The sequence below is a fragment of the Eleutherodactylus coqui genome, chromosome 2, assembly GCF_035609145.1.
Source record: "Eleutherodactylus coqui strain aEleCoq1 chromosome 2, aEleCoq1.hap1, whole genome shotgun sequence".
NCBI lineage: Eukaryota > Metazoa > Chordata > Amphibia > Anura > Eleutherodactylidae > Eleutherodactylus > Eleutherodactylus coqui.
In genome coordinates this window covers 227,632,459-227,651,653 of record NC_089838.1, presented here as the reverse complement: position 1 = coordinate 227,651,653, position 19,195 = coordinate 227,632,459, and the positions used below count along the sequence as shown (strand labels likewise).

General features: G+C 39.5%; 1 protein-coding gene across 2 annotated transcripts in view; it reads left to right on the top strand.

The window, feature by feature from the left end:
• UNC13C (unc-13 homolog C) overlaps nt 1-13,380 on the top strand; it is a 457,400-nt gene extending 444,020 nt beyond the window's left edge. For both annotated transcript variants that reach the window (XM_066592576.1, XM_066592575.1), the window contains 3 exons: nt 6,673-6,765; nt 8,273-8,432; nt 11,961-13,380. In XM_066592576.1, coding sequence (XP_066448673.1) covers nt 6,673-6,765; nt 8,273-8,432; nt 11,961-12,243 — 536 coding nt within the window. In that variant the 3' untranslated portion in view covers nt 12,244-13,380. The remainder of the gene's footprint in view (nt 1-6,672; nt 6,766-8,272; nt 8,433-11,960) is intronic.
• Nucleotides 13,381-19,195: the final 5,815 nt, after the last annotated feature.

The following is a 19,195-nucleotide window of genomic DNA, read 5'->3' as shown; positions in this document are numbered from 1 at the left end:
ATAAAGAAAAAAAATACTTTAACTTTACAATATTATTCTGTAATATACTTTTGCAAGGAGAGAAAGTCTTTCCTTGGGGACAGAGAGTGGATACAGGGCTCTCACAATCCACAAAAATCGTGAACCCTAGATCTTTTAGTGAAAAAAGCAAATCCTAATCTAATAATGTTACGTACTAACGGTTGCCATTCGATGACTAAGTATATTTTGGGTTTTCCGAGTGTGACAATATGAAAAAAAGTTTAATCATGGAATTTTTCCTGAAATGAAGAAGTTAGTACCCGCCCTGTGATGCCATCCAAGTGCAAGGTTTTATGGGTATTTCAGTCTGTAACCTTCTTTCTGTTAATTCCAACATCACTTTCCAAAATGATGTATCCTCTCATACACAGAATATAGATGTATAAACCCTGCGTCTTGTCTACCACATTTCAGATGGGAACGTGTTGTTTCTATTTTAATCTAATGCTGTAACTTTGTAGGAACATTATACAAATGTACGACATTTAAAAAATTGACTTTGTGTACCCCATTAAAAGAAACCTAAATCTCACCAATCAGTATCTTGTTCCACTCTACATCGCCTGCAGGGCCAATATCTTTTTCTCATTTAAGCCTACTAATATAAGTGATCCCCTTTCCTTTTTGTTCTAACATTTTTATGTCTTGGAGATAGCATTTCTCTTTTATTAGTACTATCGTGCAAATATAGCACCAAAATAGAACCATTCGGTATTCCTTGTATTTTAAGGTTTCATATCTAAATAGCGCACTCCTCGGCACCCTTATAATTCACATACATATAATCAAAGCCTTAATATTGCATTATTGAAAACCTCAGCCCATACTTGAAGCAAAACTTTACATCTTATACTCTATCAATCTCCTCTAAGTGATTGTTGTAGAATGATGGTATGAATTTTAGTGATCTATCTTCTAGCAATATATCTCTTGGTTTTTGGCTCACTTTTTAAGGTAGTCAATGCAACAGAAATGTATTTGGATTAAGCAGCCCCATTTGAACAACTCCAAAAACAAATACTTGTTGCCCGTTATATTCCACATACCTGAATTTTCTCAATTTAATGAGATGTATGTCAAGTAACACTAATTCATCTCTAGTCTAAACTAAACGTAAACAAATCAGATCTAATCCTTGCCTAATCAGTCATTTTATAATCTTAACTACTCTTTCCCCTACCTGTATGGGACTGTTTGATGAAACATATACACTAGGAGTTTAACAAATATGACCATTTTCAATTATTCTATCAGGATCTGAATCCTCATAGACAAAAAAATGCAACTTCAGCCAAATTTTAATGTTCATTTTAACCTTCTGAACTAAAGGGAGCACATTCTGCTCATGGTAATTTAATAAATCTTTGTAGACAAATATACCCAAATAACAGAAGTGCTCCCACTTCCGCAAAATCTTTAATTTATGATTTATCTCCTTATTCAATGACATCTGAGTGTTTTTTTTGTCAAATTATTGTAAACCCCTCTCTCTCCCTGAATCCTTGAATCAAACCTATAACCTGTCTCAAATACTCTTCTGTATTCCCTATATAGGTTAACAAGGTTTTGTCCACCCTACCCCCACATTCAAAGTCCGTTATCTGAGAATCTAGTGTAGTCTTGAGGCCCATTTACACGCAACGATTATCGCTCAAAATTTGTTCAAACAATGGCATACGAATGATAATCATTGCACGTAATTGCTGCCATCATTAACTCTTCGGTGAACGATGATTTTAAGGTGAGCTTAAAATCCATCAATCAGCCAGGGAGAGATAACAGGAACTGTGCGCTGTGTTCTGCATGGGAGTCGGAGATTACATTCTATTCTGCCGACAGCCAGTGAGAGAACAATGGAGCTGTGTGCAGAGTTCAGACCACATGATGTGCTCTGCAAACAGCCCCCCGTAGGCCTTTTTACATGCAAATGGAGCTTTTAAAGTGTTAATGGACATTAGTGTCCATTAATACTTTATTCAAAATGATTGATAAAACTGTCAATCTTTCAATCGTTTTGAAAGATTGTCTTTGTGTGTAAATGGGCCTTTTATCGCTGATGTTTCTGTAATGATGATGAGGGAGGAAAGTGGAAGTTCCTGCCTAGTTCCATAGACAATGATAAACCTTGGATTAGTTCCACGTTTATCAGCACCATAGCTTTACAGTCGTTATATAAAGCTTTTACTCACCTATGGGGTATTTACTAACACTTACACGTAAGTAGAGCTGACAAGTCTTCCTTAAAGGGGTTGTCCCGCGAAAGAAAGTGGGGTTATACACTTCTGTATGGCCATATTAATGCACTTTGTAATGTACATCGTGCATTAATTATGAGCCATACAGAAGTTATTCACTTACCTGTTCCGTTGCTAGCGTCCTCGTCTCCATGGTGCCGTCTAATTTCAGCATCTAATCGCCCAATTAGACGCGCTTGCGCAGTCCGGTCTTCTCCCTGGTGAATGGGGCGCTCGTGCCGGAGAGCTGGTCCTCGTAGCTCCGCCCCGTCACGTGTGCCGATTCCAGCCAATCAGGAGGCTGGAATCGGCAATGGACCGCACAGAGCCCACGGTGCACCATGGGAGAAGACCCGCGGTGCATCGTGGGTGAAGATCCCGGCGGCCATCTTGCTAAGGTAAGGAAGAAGTCGCCGCAGCGCGGGGATTCGGGTAAGTACTAAACGGTTTGTTTTTTTAACACATGCATTGGGTTTGTCTCGCGCCGAACGGGGGGGCCTATTAAAAAAAAACAAAAAACGTTTCGGCGCGGGACAACCCCTTTAAATACAATCTCTTAGAAGGCACATGTAAAAGCACCTCTAAGGACAACCCATTATAAAGGTAAGCATTTGGGACAAACAAAGATGGGCATTTCTGTATGTAGAAGTGTGTCACGTAAATGCCCGCTCTCTGGCTATTAATTGTGTGCAATGTTTTAATTTCAATCATCATATAAAGAAATGAATCCTTTGCTGGACTAAACTTTTCTTTTGTATCTGTACCTAAGCAACTGGATGAAGTTCCAATATAACCCCACAAGGGGTTGTGAAATATGAATATATTGAAGTCAACCATCCTGGTGTATGGGCACTTGATTTCATATCTTGGCAAAGCTGGTCACCTTGGGAACTTAAAAGTATAGCAATAGCAACACTGATCTACATGTTTGAGACTGAGACTACACAAAGGGTTACAGTGAGTGGGACGATGCCACAACTCTTCACTCCAAGCTGAAAAAGCAGCTTCTTTTTAAAGGAAATATCCCTCAGCCAGATTAATCCATCTGTTCCTGTAAATTTACCATTGTTTAACAACTGTTCCCTAAAAAACAAGCTTGACGAACCTTTAAACAGAATTGTGCCAGATGGCCGGAAATTCAGTCTTCTGAAAACTTGGGACTCATTTGAGGTTTGATTTTTTTTTTTTGATTAATATACAGAAAAAATCATATTAAATGTTGAAGCATAAGAGTCTGTCCAGGGGAAATTAGGATTTAGCAGATGATGATCATTTGTAAGACGGCATTAATTATTATGTATCTGGCAATGGACATTCTGTAAATATGTGCTTTTGGAGCCATGGAGCTTTATATATTTCAATCATTAAAGTTTCTTTCTTCATAAACTTCTATTTATCAACCACTAGTGCCTTTCAGTACAATGAGTATATTTATCCTCAATACTTTCCTGTAGTAAAGTGAATGAGGCCAGCGTAAGATCCAAAGAGCACACTGGTGTGTGTTTCTGATACCCACATCTGGATTGTACTGTCGTGGAAGTACTGTACATGGTGATCTATACCACATTTACTGCCTTTCTCCTAAATTTAGACTGTTTTGTTACTGCTATACATTTAGATTCTGCTATTCTGTAACAAGACAGATGCCAATATTGATAGATGCTATACATGTGAGTATGTAGCCAGGGCTATAATGAATAGCCTCTGGCGCCTGCAAGTTGTCATGAAGCCATTTAATTTGGCTCCTGAGCAGACAATCTGTGGAGACCGTGTTCAGTATTATCTTTGTGTTCACAATGAAGAGGTATGACAACCTAGTGTCTTCAATTCACTGGGCTCTGGCATTGTACTGATCCCCGGCTTAGACATACTGAAGTATATTTATTAACACATTGAAAGCATAGTAAAATTATAAATATGTAGCAGGAAAGTTCTATTATTTTTCTTAATTATACATTATATGGCTCTCAGTTTATTTCCATTAACCTCATTAAAAGGAATGGAGGGACACCGCGCTAACACGGCCAGTGCTCAATTAACGCCAGTCGGATCAGCAATACAGCATTGACTAGAAGTGGGGCAAACGGAACCCTCATTCTCAGGATCAGTGGGGTTCCAGTAGTCAAACTTCCACTGATCTATCAGTTTTCACCTATCCAGTGGATGGGTGAAAACTGAACAAAAATGCCCACTCTTCAGAATATTCTTTTATAGCATACCTAACTTTTTTAGACAATTTATGCTTCTGTGATAGCCTGTGTGTGTCTCATCAATTTTGTAATATACTTTCCTTAAGATTTTTTTGGTTTTAACAAAGCAGTATAATCCTTATTAGACTATTCTTTATTTGCTGTATTTGAACATTTTGCGGATTAGTGGGAGGGGCCATTTCTAGCAAATCCAAAATATGTTCAATGGGTTTACAGTGTGAGCTTGGGGTTCAACACAGTGTGAAGAATTCAATGTTGTGTTCCTCCAGCAACACCCTAGTAAGAGAACAATGGAGTTCTTATCACCCTAGTGATTCAAGCTTGATAACACGGAGTGTTGTCTTGGCTTTGCAGTCTGAGAAGACTTCATAAAAATATAGTTGTGAATGGTCAGCTAACAGGTCCCCATTACATTTACCATTCAAGGATTGTGATTTGATGACCAATGGTCTGAGGCCACACCAGGGAAATTCTCCCCAGACCATGACACCACCACCTCCGGCCTGTTGAACACCAACAGTGTACCTATAGGATACGGCCTAATGCTTTTTATGCTAGATGTTGACTTGGCCATCCATACGGTTCAGCAGGAAATGGGATTCATCACTCCAGATGAACCTTCTGCCATGTGTCCAAGGTTCATTGATGTATTTCTTGGACCCATGCAAGGCATTGCTGGCTATGTTGCCGGGTCATCAGGAGCACTATTATTGGTCGTCTTATTATTGAACCCCAGTCAATGTAAGGGATGCTGCCTGGTCATTGTGGAAATTTGTCTAACTTTCCTGCTCTGATAATTCTGGATTACTTATTCTACTGTGGCATATTGTTGCTGAGATACTAGATGTGCCACCTGATGTCTGCTTTTAGGATCAGACACACTTGGTCTGCTGTTATGTGATCTTCTGTCAGAGGTCTGTCCATGGTTCAACCAGTCTTGGTACACTCTTGATAATGTAGTTCGGGAACAGCCAACAAATGTGACTGTTTCAGAAATTTTGGAGCACACTTCCATGCAACAACAATCTGTCCTCATTCATAGTCACTCAAGTCACCATTTTTACCCATGGCTGCCAAATGTAGCCTTCTGTTACGTAGAGGGGAAATTGACACATTATCCCAGAGCAGATCATGACGCAGTCATCACGTAATACCATGTTATTGATCACAAGATGTAATGTGCTAGCTCTTCCTAATGCAGTGATTGTTCAGTGTATAACTTAGTTGATCCATACCTTCAGTGCCAATTAATATTGCCACTAGTCAATGCGCTTTGGTGTGATATATTTTGCTTGTCTTCCTGTGTTTCTGACCTGGCTTGTTGTGGACTTTGATTATGCATCTCTGACGTTGCTTGTACAGATTTAGACATCGGACTGTCTGACTTTGATTGCTGCCTGTTATGCTGTGTCTTGTTGTCCTTTTGGTTCTGACTGTTCCACAGATTTTGTATCCTTTGGCATTTTCCTCTACTCAGTACTGACCCCTGGCTTGTTCCTGGCATTCTCCTGGTCCACACTCTTTCTGTCTACTCTGTGGTCAGCGGTCGCTCTGTGGATGTAACAAGGCAGCAAAATCCAACTCCCAATGGTGGAGAGAGAAGACCAGCAGTCCCAAAGACTCTACTAAGCAGGGAGACTAGTCAATTCCATTACATCATTCCATCTAAGGCTCGGATTTCCCCCTTAAACATTTTACCAATGTAGCACATTTATGTGGTTTGAATTAAATTCAGTAGTTTAGTGTCTGTGTGTAAAATTTGAGCAGTCAGTGATGGGTGACCACCTTGTTTTATGATTATACTGTAGTTTATAGCTACAATAACTTCCTTTTAAGCGGCTTTTCAAAATGTTAAAACACAAGAAAATTGCAATTGAATTTCACAGACAATCCAGTAATAAGTGTGCGCATACTATTGCAATAAAACGTAAAACTCTTTATTTTGCTCATGAATCAGTTTTATTACTTTTGGAATGTAAAGATGGAATTATGGATAGTTTAATATGTAAGAGCCTGCCATCTATAACCATGGCATTCTACATTTTAAAAAACAGTAAAGTGTCTTAAGAATCTTGGAAGTTATTTGGTCTTAAAGAAATCACTGTAAGCATATACTTGAAGTTGGTAGTAAGTGCTGCCTCCAGTTTTCATGGATTCAATCTATCTTTTGTATTACTTTGCTGACCTTTCCCTCTTATCTGTTGCAGGTCTGTCCACAGAAGGCACGGTTGGAGAAATTTCTGTTCAAGTGGATATCTTCACTCATCCTGGAAATGGAGAACACAAGATTACAGTAAAAAGTATGATGAAATTGAAAAGCATTCTTACATTGCCAATAATACCAGTATTATTTCCTCATTATGAAAGACTGATGTTACGAAACCAAATGAAACAAGAAGCTTTTTTCATGTCTATAGAAATCACTTGCCTCTCAGTAATTTATAGAAATGTAGCAAACATCAGTGTACAGACTCATTGCCGAGTTCGGTTATCCTTCACTTCCATAGAATATGTCAAACTAAAGTCTTGTTCTGCTAGCTAATGCTATTTTTCTATTATCCCAGAATCCATGTAAACTCATTTATCCGTGTTCATTATTCAACAGAAATATCTATCTATCTATCTATCTATCTATCTATCTATCTATCTATCTATCTATCTATCTATCTATCTATCTATCTATCTATCTATCTATCTATCTATCCATCTATCTCATATCTATCCATCTATCTCATATCTATCCATCTATCTCATATCTATCTATCTCATATCTATCTATCTACCTCATATCTATCTATCTACGTCATATCTATCTATCTACCTCATATCTATCTACCTCATATCTATCTACCATATCTATCTATCTATCTCATATCTATCTCTCACATATCTATCTATCTATCTCATATCTATCTATCTATCTCATATCTATCTATCTCATATCTATCTATCTCATATCTATCTATCTCATATCTATCTATCTATCTCATATCTATCTACCTCATATCTATCTACCTACCTCATATCTATCTACCTCATATCTATCTACCTCATATCTATCTACCATATCTATCTATCTCATATCTATCTACCATATCTATCTATCTCATATCTATCTCTCACATATCTATCTATCTATCTATCTATCTCATATCTATCACTCACATATCTATCTATCTCATATCTATCTATCTCATATCTATCTATCTCATATCTATCTATCTCATATCTATCTATCTCATATCTATCTATCTATCTATCTCATATCTATCTCATATCTATCTATTAGAGATGAGCGAGCGTACTCGGCCACGCCCACGTAAATGGTCATGTCTCTACACGCTCGCTGACATTGACCAGTCCATGTTAACAGTATTAGACTGTGCAAAGACACATCTTATTGATAATCGGAATCATAACACTCAGTTGTCAATTTATTCAGAAATTTCTAGTAGGAATGATGGAGGAATAACACAATGCAAGGATTGTAAGAAAGGATGCTCCAGAATAATTATGTCACGTGGAGTTCAGATATTTACTAAGCAGGCATGTCGGGAATAGCGGTGGCCTTTTGGATTAATATACTGCCTGAACTCGGTGCCTTCCTCTATCTGTTTTGATAGTGACTCCAGTAACTATTTGATTTGCTGCTTTAACATTTTACTAATTCATAAAAATGTTGCCCAGTAATTTCCCGCACTTCCTGATTGTGTCGATATAAGCAGCTAAACATATCTTAAAATGTGACCGCCTTTCAAGAATTAGTGTGTAGTAAATAATATTGCATAATTATTTGTCTTTTTCTAGTTGTGGCACTTAATGGGTTACAATGGCAAACCACCGCTATGTTCCGGCCTTTCGTTGAAGTCTTTGCATTAGGTCCCAGTCTTGGAGACAAGAAGAGGAAATATGGTACAAAGACAAAAAGCAACACTTGGTCACCAAAATACAATGAGATTTTCAACTTGTAAGTTCTAATTTCTATGATTTATTACATGTTGCATGATTAAAATATGAGACCTTGTGTAGCCCATGTTTATGGCACAGATCACAATGAGGGCTTGTATAAATATATCAATTCAATATACAAAACACATCCTTATAACAAAGATAAAGGGATAAAATTGCCTCATTTGAGATCATTTAGATACAGCAACTTGCAGCATGGGGTTATTTATGTGCGCTGCTAGAATACTCGTTCATACAACTTCTTTACATGGATTCCGGGTCGTATTACCACAACACAGCATCCTCCAGTAGGCCCAGAGATCCAGCAGAGGATGACCCATTTGAAACTGATTTGGAGCCAACACTTGGTGCTAGGGACAATTGGTTTGATGCACAAATAATTATTATTAACCCTTTGCAATCCAATTTTTATATTCAGGGTTTCCTAGGGGTCTTTCTCTTTCTGCCAATATACAATGGCACCATCTGCTGGCTAGAGCCAGTACTGCAGTATGGGACATGTTGGAGAGGCCCCCCGACAACAGAGCGGCCAGTAATCTACAGTAAGAATACCCTGCCAGACGTCTTTTGACATCGGAGCTGCGCAGCCTTCAATTAGAATGTCTTTAGACATCAGACAAGGGATTGGAAAGAGTTAAAATTGTATTGATAACAGCATAATTTAAGATGTAATTATGAGTGGCCTGTGTATGAATTAGCAGTAGACCCTCTGTTTATACACAGATGTCTGTTTTTACATAATCCAGACAGAAAAGCAAATTTGGGGACTACTGTTTAAGTCGCAGTGAATGTGCTTTACCTCCAGTGAGTTAAAAGGGGTTTATCACATAATATATGGTGTATAACTAGGATAAGTCATAGCATGCTAATAACGGGGGTCTGAACACTAGAACCCCACCAATAACTTGAAGGGCCCAATGCTGTAGGGGACCTTTTATAGTCTCTCCCATCACATCATCACTTTTAAACTAGTGATATGCAGATACTTAACTGCAACACAGCACCAGTGACTTGTGGTTCAGCGAGGACCCCACCCTAGCCATGTGCCATAAGGGGAAAAGGGTTAAAACCCTTATAGCCATGGACCGTAATACTTTCCTGCAAGCGGTAACATAAAGTAATATGCCCATTTATGTAGCACATTTCTTAGTAATACTACAAAGTTGCATCATCCAGGCTGAAAGTATTAAGTTTTCATTTCTACAGTAATTTAGCTATATACTTGTACACCGTTGCAAGATAAAGTAATTGAACCCTTTCGAATCTGCAGGATTTCTGCACTGATTACTAATAAAATGTGGTCTGGTTATTATTTCAGTCACAATTATAGACAAACACAATCTAACTAAACTAATAATGCACAACAGTTTTACCGTTTATGTCTCATTGAACACATTGAGCAAACCTTCACACTGCAGGGAGAAAAAGTAAGTGAACTGTTGAATTTACTTTTTCTTGCAACTCTAATTTGTAGAATTGATTTGTAGCAGTCACCCACATTACTGCAGATAGCACATCAGGTCTTCTACAGATGCAGCGCCATCTGCTGGTTACAGTTGCAAAAGCTACTGTATGTGTTTGCAAAGAACCATAATCTATCTAGAACAATGCAATAATATGCTGAATAATCTGTCACTTTAATGTGATAAATCCAGTATTGAGGGTGTTTTATATCAAGTAATAACAACAATAACATATAATAAGCCGAATGTAACAGATACACATAAGTGAAATGGATAAAGCACTTTTAATAAGCGTACAAAGAATAGCAAAAACACCTCAAAATTTTCTGCCTAAGGAGCTATTTTACTTTTTAAAAAATGTATGAAACTACATCATTTCCTCACAGTATTAAAGTATTACAAATACTCAACCACATTTTCTGAAACTGGATGTGCATATGAATGGCTGTAGTCAGGAGTACGTAGTAAGAGCACAGAGCTAATCTTACCGACATGAAACGACATTTGGTATGTAACCATGGAATGCACTGAGCACATTGCACATCCGAGATGCCCAGCAGGTCTGCACTACCCAGCATTCACTTAAACATGACACTTATTACTGCTGAGTTTATGAGGAGCAGATGTTAATCCCAATGGAAATGCCCACAGGCAGCCCGGACGCATCGTAGTGGGTAGAACTGCTGATGTCTATCATATGTCCGTGATGGAGACATGATAAACAAGGCTAGGCCCGTTTATTGGTGATTTATGACACAGATCTTCATTCTCTTAATCCTAGACAGACAAACCAGCTATATAACTGTTCAGAATCTAATATAAGTAAACTTTACAGATGTGCTCTTATTCAGACTAGATGACATTATGAACATGGATTGGCAAAAGTGTGTCAGAACTCTTTGTAAAAAAAAAATATGTAAGTTGCCAACTTTATGTGCCGTGCTTATACATTTTTTTGTAATGGGAGTTAATAGAGAGTGTCAAATATGAATATTTCCCATATGCTTCTTTTAGCTTAAATTATTGCATAAAGCCCTTCGCTATTGCTAAAACTTTTTAAAAATGTGATGGTAAAAGAGGCAAAAGGCTTCATACACATGACCATACCATGGCTAAGTGTTGTATAGCCCCTATTGAACCTCCATATGCCCCTCTGATTTATTACATAGGCACACGGGATTTATCTCATGGACTCTTAAGGTACTTTTACTTGAGACAGCTATCGCTCGTGTGCTTTCAAACAGGAGTGATAATTGCTAAGATCTCTTCTGGCCACCCCCCCCCCCCCCCCCCCCATTTAGTGTAAACAGTCAGTCATTCATAGATGAATAACTGCCTATTTAAGTGGGTGGACAGTCGCTCTATTTTTAGGTGAGCTGAAAACCAAGTGACTGTAACTCTCTTGCCCTGTTGCGTTCTGCGTTTACCTGGCACCACAGTTGCCCATTATTACTCTTGTGAGCAATTACTCAGGCAACTGTGGGTCCATGTGAAAATACTATTAATGGAGAAAAAAATGCTACTGTGTTCTATCGCCTGTCATATAGTATTATAAAGTTATTGTCCTCTGGGAGGATGGTCCTAGTGGAGAATGCACCACCGGACAGAGTCGCCATACAGTGGCTTACAGTACGAACACTGTGTGCCACTGTACTCCGGTCTGTGCACCTAACAAAGCAGTGTGCATGGGACCATAGATAAGAATGTTGAGGCATGGAGCAGTAAGTGAATGTGCCAATGGGTGCCATAGCAGTTTTTGAAAAATATCCTGTAGACCTGTTAAGTGACCAACAGATTAAACATTTTCCTTCCTGAAAACACCTGTATCCTAAGGAGAGTGAATAACAAAAATGGTATGAGATTAAAATAATACAAACCACTGCGAGGCAAAGAGGTGCAGGAGTCAGGGGAATGCCATTAGTGGAGAGAAACGGAATTGTTAATATGGAATGTATTCATATTTTTATGAGTAAGTCCAGAATAGTTATTAATCTAATTGGCTGTTGAGGTGGAAGTAAAATTTGTCTCTTTTACCTAATTTATGTTTCCCTTTTCTCCTCCAGCGTTCTAAGCAATGAAGAAAGCCCAGCAGTCTATGAACTTCACCTGTGTGTAAAGGATTACTGCTTCGCCAGGGAAGATCGCATTATAGGAATGACCGTTATCCAGCTAAAGGGCATTGTGGAGAAAGGCAACTGCGCATCCTGGTACCCACTAACAAAAAACATCAGCATGGATGAAACTGGACTGACAATCCTGCGAATACTTTCTCAACGCTCCAACGATGAAGTTGCCAAGGAGTTTGTGAGATTGAAATCAGACACCCGGTCTCCAGAAGAGATCTAGAATGTGCTGCAGCATGGGAGAACCGTCCAACAGAACTACTCTGACTACAAACCCAAAACATTGATCCGGTGTCGTTATTTGATAGTGTATGCATGTGCAAATCAGTGGGAATGTTTATTCAATATGTTTCAATGTTTGCTAGTACACATGTACTATATTTGCAAGGTGTGTTGAAGAAGATGTGTACCTTCTTTTTATATGAATGACATTGGGCAAGGACTAGTTCCCATAAAGTGCCAAAATCTAAACCCAGAACTGAAACAAGCTCATGGTATTTTTGGTAACCATTGTTTTCCTACCAATTTCCAACCTGGTAGAGTTATGATCTATCGGTTAACGAGTTGTATTTGTTAAATAAATGTGCGTCTCTGTGCGGTCCAATGATTTGCTGACATGTTACTCATTATATTGCTTTTTTATTTTCCTTTTGGCATAACAACTTATTGTATGTTGCTGAATGGTTTGTAATTTTATAACTCCATTCCTGAATAGAGACGTCACTTTTCATATTATAAAGGATGGGGCTATTTTATGCATCTTCTACACAAACCTTCTGGTATATCACTGTGAAGACAAACTGAAAAAAAGCTCGCTTCTAGAACTCAATATCGTCCACCCTTCCAGTAGTTTCTCTTTCTGTGTACTCTCTTCATAGTAGTAATAGTGCTAAACACAGCATCCTCGGGAAATGAAAAGACTTTCTGTACATTTGTATGAAACATTTCGGGATCCTGTGATACGTCATTTCCTGTGTTTTGCCCACGTCATCAGCTCAGCTTCTTGTCACTTACAGCAATGAGATATTTTGCATACAACATGCAGTATTTTTGTATGGTGCACAAGGAATGGTAAAGTTCCATAAAGTCCATCTCTCATTTACCCTGAGTGTATGTGCTTGAAACATTGTACTGAATACCAAGAATATAGATCTGAAAAGTGAGCAGCTGAGTGTTGTCCGGACCAAGAAGAGAAAGGCAATGTCACAGGCAGGGAAAATGTTGCATTGTATATTTAGCTGCAAATTCAGTCAAGTGTCTCTTTTTAAAAAAAATCTACAGTTTGTACTTATGCAACATAATGTATTGCACTGAGGCAAAAGTCATGTCATGTAAATATATTTAGTGAGATATTGTAAAATAAAATATGAAGAAACTTCACAGAGTTTTGTTTTCAATGTCATCGTGCTTAAGATCTATTTGGACATAATAGATATTAGATTTACTTAAAGGGGTTTTCCAGTGAAATACTATTTTATAGCTGTTTCTAGAAACACTCTTGAGTATAAGGCCTTGCTCACAGCGACGACAAAGTCATGCGATTTTGTCGCGTTGCTACAATGCTACAAAACGCATGTATGATGCTTTCCTATGGGTTCCTTCACACGTGCGATGTTTTGTAGCCTGCAACAACCCAACACAAAAACATCGCTGGTCCGGCGAAATGCATGTGACTCATGAGGTTTTGTGGCTCATGTTTCCCTATGGAGCCTTCCTCTCTGTTGCATCACATGAAAACGTGGTTTTCGTGCGGTGCGATGCAAATTTGACATAAGGAAATCCTACTGTCAAAGCCATAATCTAAGCCCTAGCTGTAGAGAAAAAATTTAAAAAATACACATACACCACCTTAGAAGCGCTGTCAGCTCGGCCGCATCTTCTTCCCGGGTTCCGGGATCTTCTTCTTCTCTTATAGCCAGGGATTGAAAAATCCCTGCCTCCTGGAAGCACTGGCTGTGATTGGCTGACACTTAGTCAATCAGAGCCAGCACTCAATGAATTGCTGTGATTGGCTAAGCGTCAGATACTACTCATATGTATGCGAAGGAGTTAATTTCATCATGTTTGGCTACATATACATTGCGATACCATTAATGAAAGTAGATGGGGTTTTTATTGGTGGTTGGTTGTTTGTTTTATCACGTTATTATGTATGTGGACTTGTGTGTATTTGTCTTGCTTGAAAAAGGCCATTGGGCCGAAACGTTGCAGTTTTAGTGGATGGAAAGAAATAAAATTTTGTTTTTACTACACCATTGATGCTGCCACTATCCTTCATCTACATGGTACTATCATCAGGGTAGGTCATCAATAGTTGATTGACCGGGGTCCTTAGCTCGGCACCCCAACCGATCAGCTAAGTGACGCGAGCTGTCATACACACAGAGGTTGTAGCGGAAGCCTCTGCACTGACATCTGTTTATTTGGAGCGGAAGTCTCCGACCTCTATGTTATCACTCATCTGATTGGTGACATATTGATGACATATCCTGATGATAGGACATCCATAGTATTTCACTGGAACCCCCCTTTAACTGTAATGTTTTTTTTTAATGCTGCATGCAAAATAATGGCTAGCCTCTGTCCAACAGGCATCTTCCCCAATTTTAGCTGATATCTTGGTGCTAAACTATGTGGCAACTGCTCTGTTGAGGGGAACATGAAGCGTTAAAGCCATCATACACAGACAGTAGTAGGCACACTGCTGATGTGTGGATACATACAGCCATTTAGAGAGAGGTAAACATTTGCAATTCTTCCACTTTTTCTGATTTCGAGTAAGCACTGAATGGCCACTTTTTTATAGGCACCCCTATAGTAGCGCATTGGACCTCCTTTGGTCTTCGTCATGGCATATATTCCATTAAGTTTTCAAGTTTTTTCCTGACACATGCATATCGTAATGGTGCTTATGAATATGCTGCATGCACATGCATCTCATAAGTTTGTGTGGGTGCACCAAATCCTGAACGTGCATTTTGCAACCCTTTATGAATGAGTGATAATCTACAAGTTATATCTGCTTTGTTAATAAGATGACATATCTATAGGCGTGCATAATTGAATATTCATTGTGTTATTTTTCATAATTAGAGGGTAAGCACCATCCTTTTCTGAGAATACAAACTTGCTCTCTGTCATGTACTTGTCATGGGTCTATGACTGAGGAAGACGCTTCCCACCCTGTATCTATGGACATCTCTATGAACTTTCTTTAATTTTATAGATTACAATAAATTGGATATATTATATTCTGGCATTGTGGAGGTTCCCGGCATTTCCACTTGATAACCTCTGGGGAGCGCATCTCTATTGTCAATCTCTTCACTGTCATTTTGCTCTAGATTTTCAGAGGTCCTTGATTTTGGTGATTGTGGCATACCCCGAGTTACTGTTCAAGCTTCTATAGCTGTTCTGCTCTAAGCACATCGCAAGGTGACAAATTCAGTATTTATTCTGTGTGCCCTTTGTGGGGATAACTACTAAAAGCTTCTTGCAGTTGCAGCAGATTACAGGTACTGTTATGCTCTTAACAATTGACAAGAAAGGTTCATGGATTCATGCTGCTTGCACCAAATTCTGACTTTCTCATCAGCAAAGTGCAACAGAAATATATATTCACCTGAAAAGGGCCAGAATCAAATTGTTATGCTTCTTTGCCCACTAGAGTCTCACCTTTCCGTTTCTCTTGGACAGCAATGGCACTCAGATTGGTCATCAACATGGTCGTCCATGTTGTGTGTTGGAACAGCAGTGTTGAATTTAGCTGCAATTTGCTTGACTGTGAACTACCTGTTCATCAAAATGTTTTTTTGACATCCTTCTATGACCGCTTTCATTGATGAGTTGTTACTGTTTACAGGATCCCTTTTTGCTGGATGGTTTTGTTAGATCACACCATTCTTGGCACAGTCTCAACAAAGTTTTATGAGAAAACTACACAAGACTGACTGTTTTTGAAATACTGGCCACTTTAGCACCGATGACCAGGACTCATTCGACCTTGATCTGATCATTTGATTTTCCCATTGCCATGATATGGATTCACACTGAAATTGATCCAGAGAAAACTTGCTCACTTGATTTTATGCTGCTCTCCAGGGTCTTATGTGTAACTTACATACATGGAAGTTCCAATCGTGAAAGGGCAGCTGTCTCTAATTAAGTGGTCATTCACTGCATAAATCGGTTAATGTAAATTAATTAAAACAGACAACACTTTTAATTTCACACTGATACTTGATTAGTAACAAAGTCCAAAAAACAGCAGACGTCAAAACAAAACCTAAATGCTATATTTCTGTGCTGTGTTTTACTAAAATGCACACCTTTTAACTTTTCTCACCACTTTTAAAAAGTGGTAAAAAGTAGGTGTGGTTTATAGAGAGGAGGCAGGCCTTCCAGGGCTTATAGATGTACTATAATTAATGCCAGGAATTCACTTAAATTATTATTGAAATGTTTTGCAGTTCAAAGCTTTTGTAGATTTTGGTTTGTGGAGCACAAGTAGTCTGATATGCATGGAATTTATTAGGAGGCAGACAAGTATTCAGTTGTCATCCACTCCGATAACATCTGATCCCCATTCTAGTTTTTGGTAAGAACAACAACTGAAACCTTCCGGACCATATCTGCATGCTGTCATGTTGCAAGATGATGCTTCATGATAGGCTGATTAGATGTTTGTGAGACATAAATATGCTTTGTATGCAGTCAGCTCCCTCTAGTGGCAGTTGCTGAGAACTAGATATTTATAATTTCATTCCATAGCTGTGTGAATTAAAACAGTATGCTGGCACTATTTGTAAGTGCACACACGTTGGGCACTGTGTATGTGGGTCAGTTTACTGGTACTGCTTTTGAGTTGACACTATGCTGGCATGGTCTCAAAATTCAACTGCACCTTTTTACTCCCAGGAACAAGAGTAGATGATAATAAATCTGAAAATCTGGCAGAGGGTCTTCCAGCTTCTCCCGATGCTGATTTCTCTCACTAAAAATCACTTCAAGATACAGTTGTCTCTGTAGTAGAAGTACTCTACTGATAATTGCTCTCTCTGAGATTGCACAAGGCTTAAAGGGGTTGTCCCGAGGCAGCAAGTGGGTCTATACACTTCTGTATGGCCATAATAATGCACTTTGTAATATACATTGTGCATTAATTATGAGCCATACAGAAGTTATAAAAAGTTTTTTACTTACCTGCTCCGTTGCTAGCGTCCTCGTCTCCATGGTGCCGACTAATTTTTGGCCTCCGATGGCCAAATTAGCCGCGCTTGCGCAGTCCGGGTCTTCAGCAGTCTTCTATGGAGCCGCTCGTGCCAGAGAGCGGCTCCGTGTAGCTCCGCCCCGTCACGTGCCGATTCCAGCCAATCAGGAGGCTGGAATCGGCAGTGGACCGCACAGAAGAGCTGCGGTCCACGAAGACAGAGGATCCCGGCGGCCATCTTCAGCAGGTGAGTATGAAGACGCCGGACCGCCGGGATTCAGGTAAGCGCTGTGCGGGTGGTTTTTTTAACCCCTGCATCGGGGTTGTCTCGCGCCGAACGGGGGGGGGGGGTTTAAAAAAAAAAAAACCCGTTTCGGCGCGGGACATCTCCTTTAACATTGGAATATACAACATATCTGAGCAAATGCTGCTCCCATCTGCAGCCAGAAAGTGGTGCCCATGTTTCCTTACAGATGAAGCATTGCAACTGAAGTTCTATCTAGAGCTTCACTGGGGGGAGGTACATATTTGAGCGGAGTGTCAAAAACACAATGTCTTAGGCCTCGGTCAGACGGGCATTTTTTCACGCGATTTGCGCATGCGATCTGCGCATAAATAGAACCATTGCTTCGCAATGGGATCGGTCACATGGCCGCTTTTTCTGCGGATGTCCGATAAATTATAGGACACGAGGAATCGCAGATTGCGCCTATCTGCGTTCTGCGATTCCCTGTGTTCTATATATGCGCTCAATGGGGCCGGCGGCAGCAGCGCCGACCCCATTGAGAACATATACTACAAAGATCATTCTCCTCTGCCACAGCTGTAACAGCTGTGGCAGAGAAGAACGATGTTCGCCCATTGCATTCAATGGCTGCCGGCGAGCGCGGGATGAATTTTCGGGAAGGGCTTAAAAATATAAGCCCTTCCCTGAAAATCATCCTAAAATGTGTAAAAATAAAAAATATATATATACTCACCTTGTCCCTGCAGCCGGAGTTCAGCCGCCGCCAGCCGGCAGTTCTCCTGAGCTGCTCTGAGTAGTATTCAGCAGGCGGGGATTTAAAATCCCTGCCTGCTGAATGGGCTGCCTCTGATTGGTCACAGCCCTCACCAATCAGAGGCGGCTCTCACTCACCCATTCATGAATTCATGAATGGGTGAGTGATTGCTGCCTCTGATTGGTCACAGCCCTCACCAATCAGGGGCAGCTCTCAGCTATTGAATGACAGCTGAGAGCTGCCCCTGATTGGTCCCTGCGCTGAGCCAATCAGAGGCAGCACTCACTCACCCATTCATGAATTCATAGCCATAGATAATAGATTACAAAATCAGCTCTGAGAACTATACCCATAGAACTCACCAAGTTGTACTCATACCTGAAGTAATCAATTTTTACGTGAACATGAACCTTTCAGCCAGGCACACGGTGTGACTTTTTGCAAAGTTTATGTGAACAATTTTAATTAATAAGCAATATTTAACTCTATTGATCTCCCTTGTGTTATTTTCCACCAGATCCAGAACAAGTCTTTGAATTCTAAATAAAAATTTCCCAGATGGATAGGCTTAAACGACAAGCATGAGTTTTGCCTTTGCATTTCAGGTTTACAAATAATGAAATGGACATTTCTGATCCTTCTGGGTCCGGCTGTCAAATTTTTAAAATCTGTTCCAAGATGTACTTATGCTACAGGCTGAAAGAGCAGAGACTATTAATCTAGATTCAGAGAACTATGCTTGGTTCTAATATATAAAGACTTCACTGTCACCTTCATTACTTGTTGTCATATAAAATAGACACTTGATTACTTTAATATGCCTAAGAAAAATTACTGTGTATGTAGGACAGAATGCCGATTACTGACAAGAACCCTTGTCTGAGATAACAAGGCATCTTGAAGTAATTATCCCAGTGAAATGCTGATTAAAACCCAGAATTTGAGCATTTTTATAGGTTTATAGT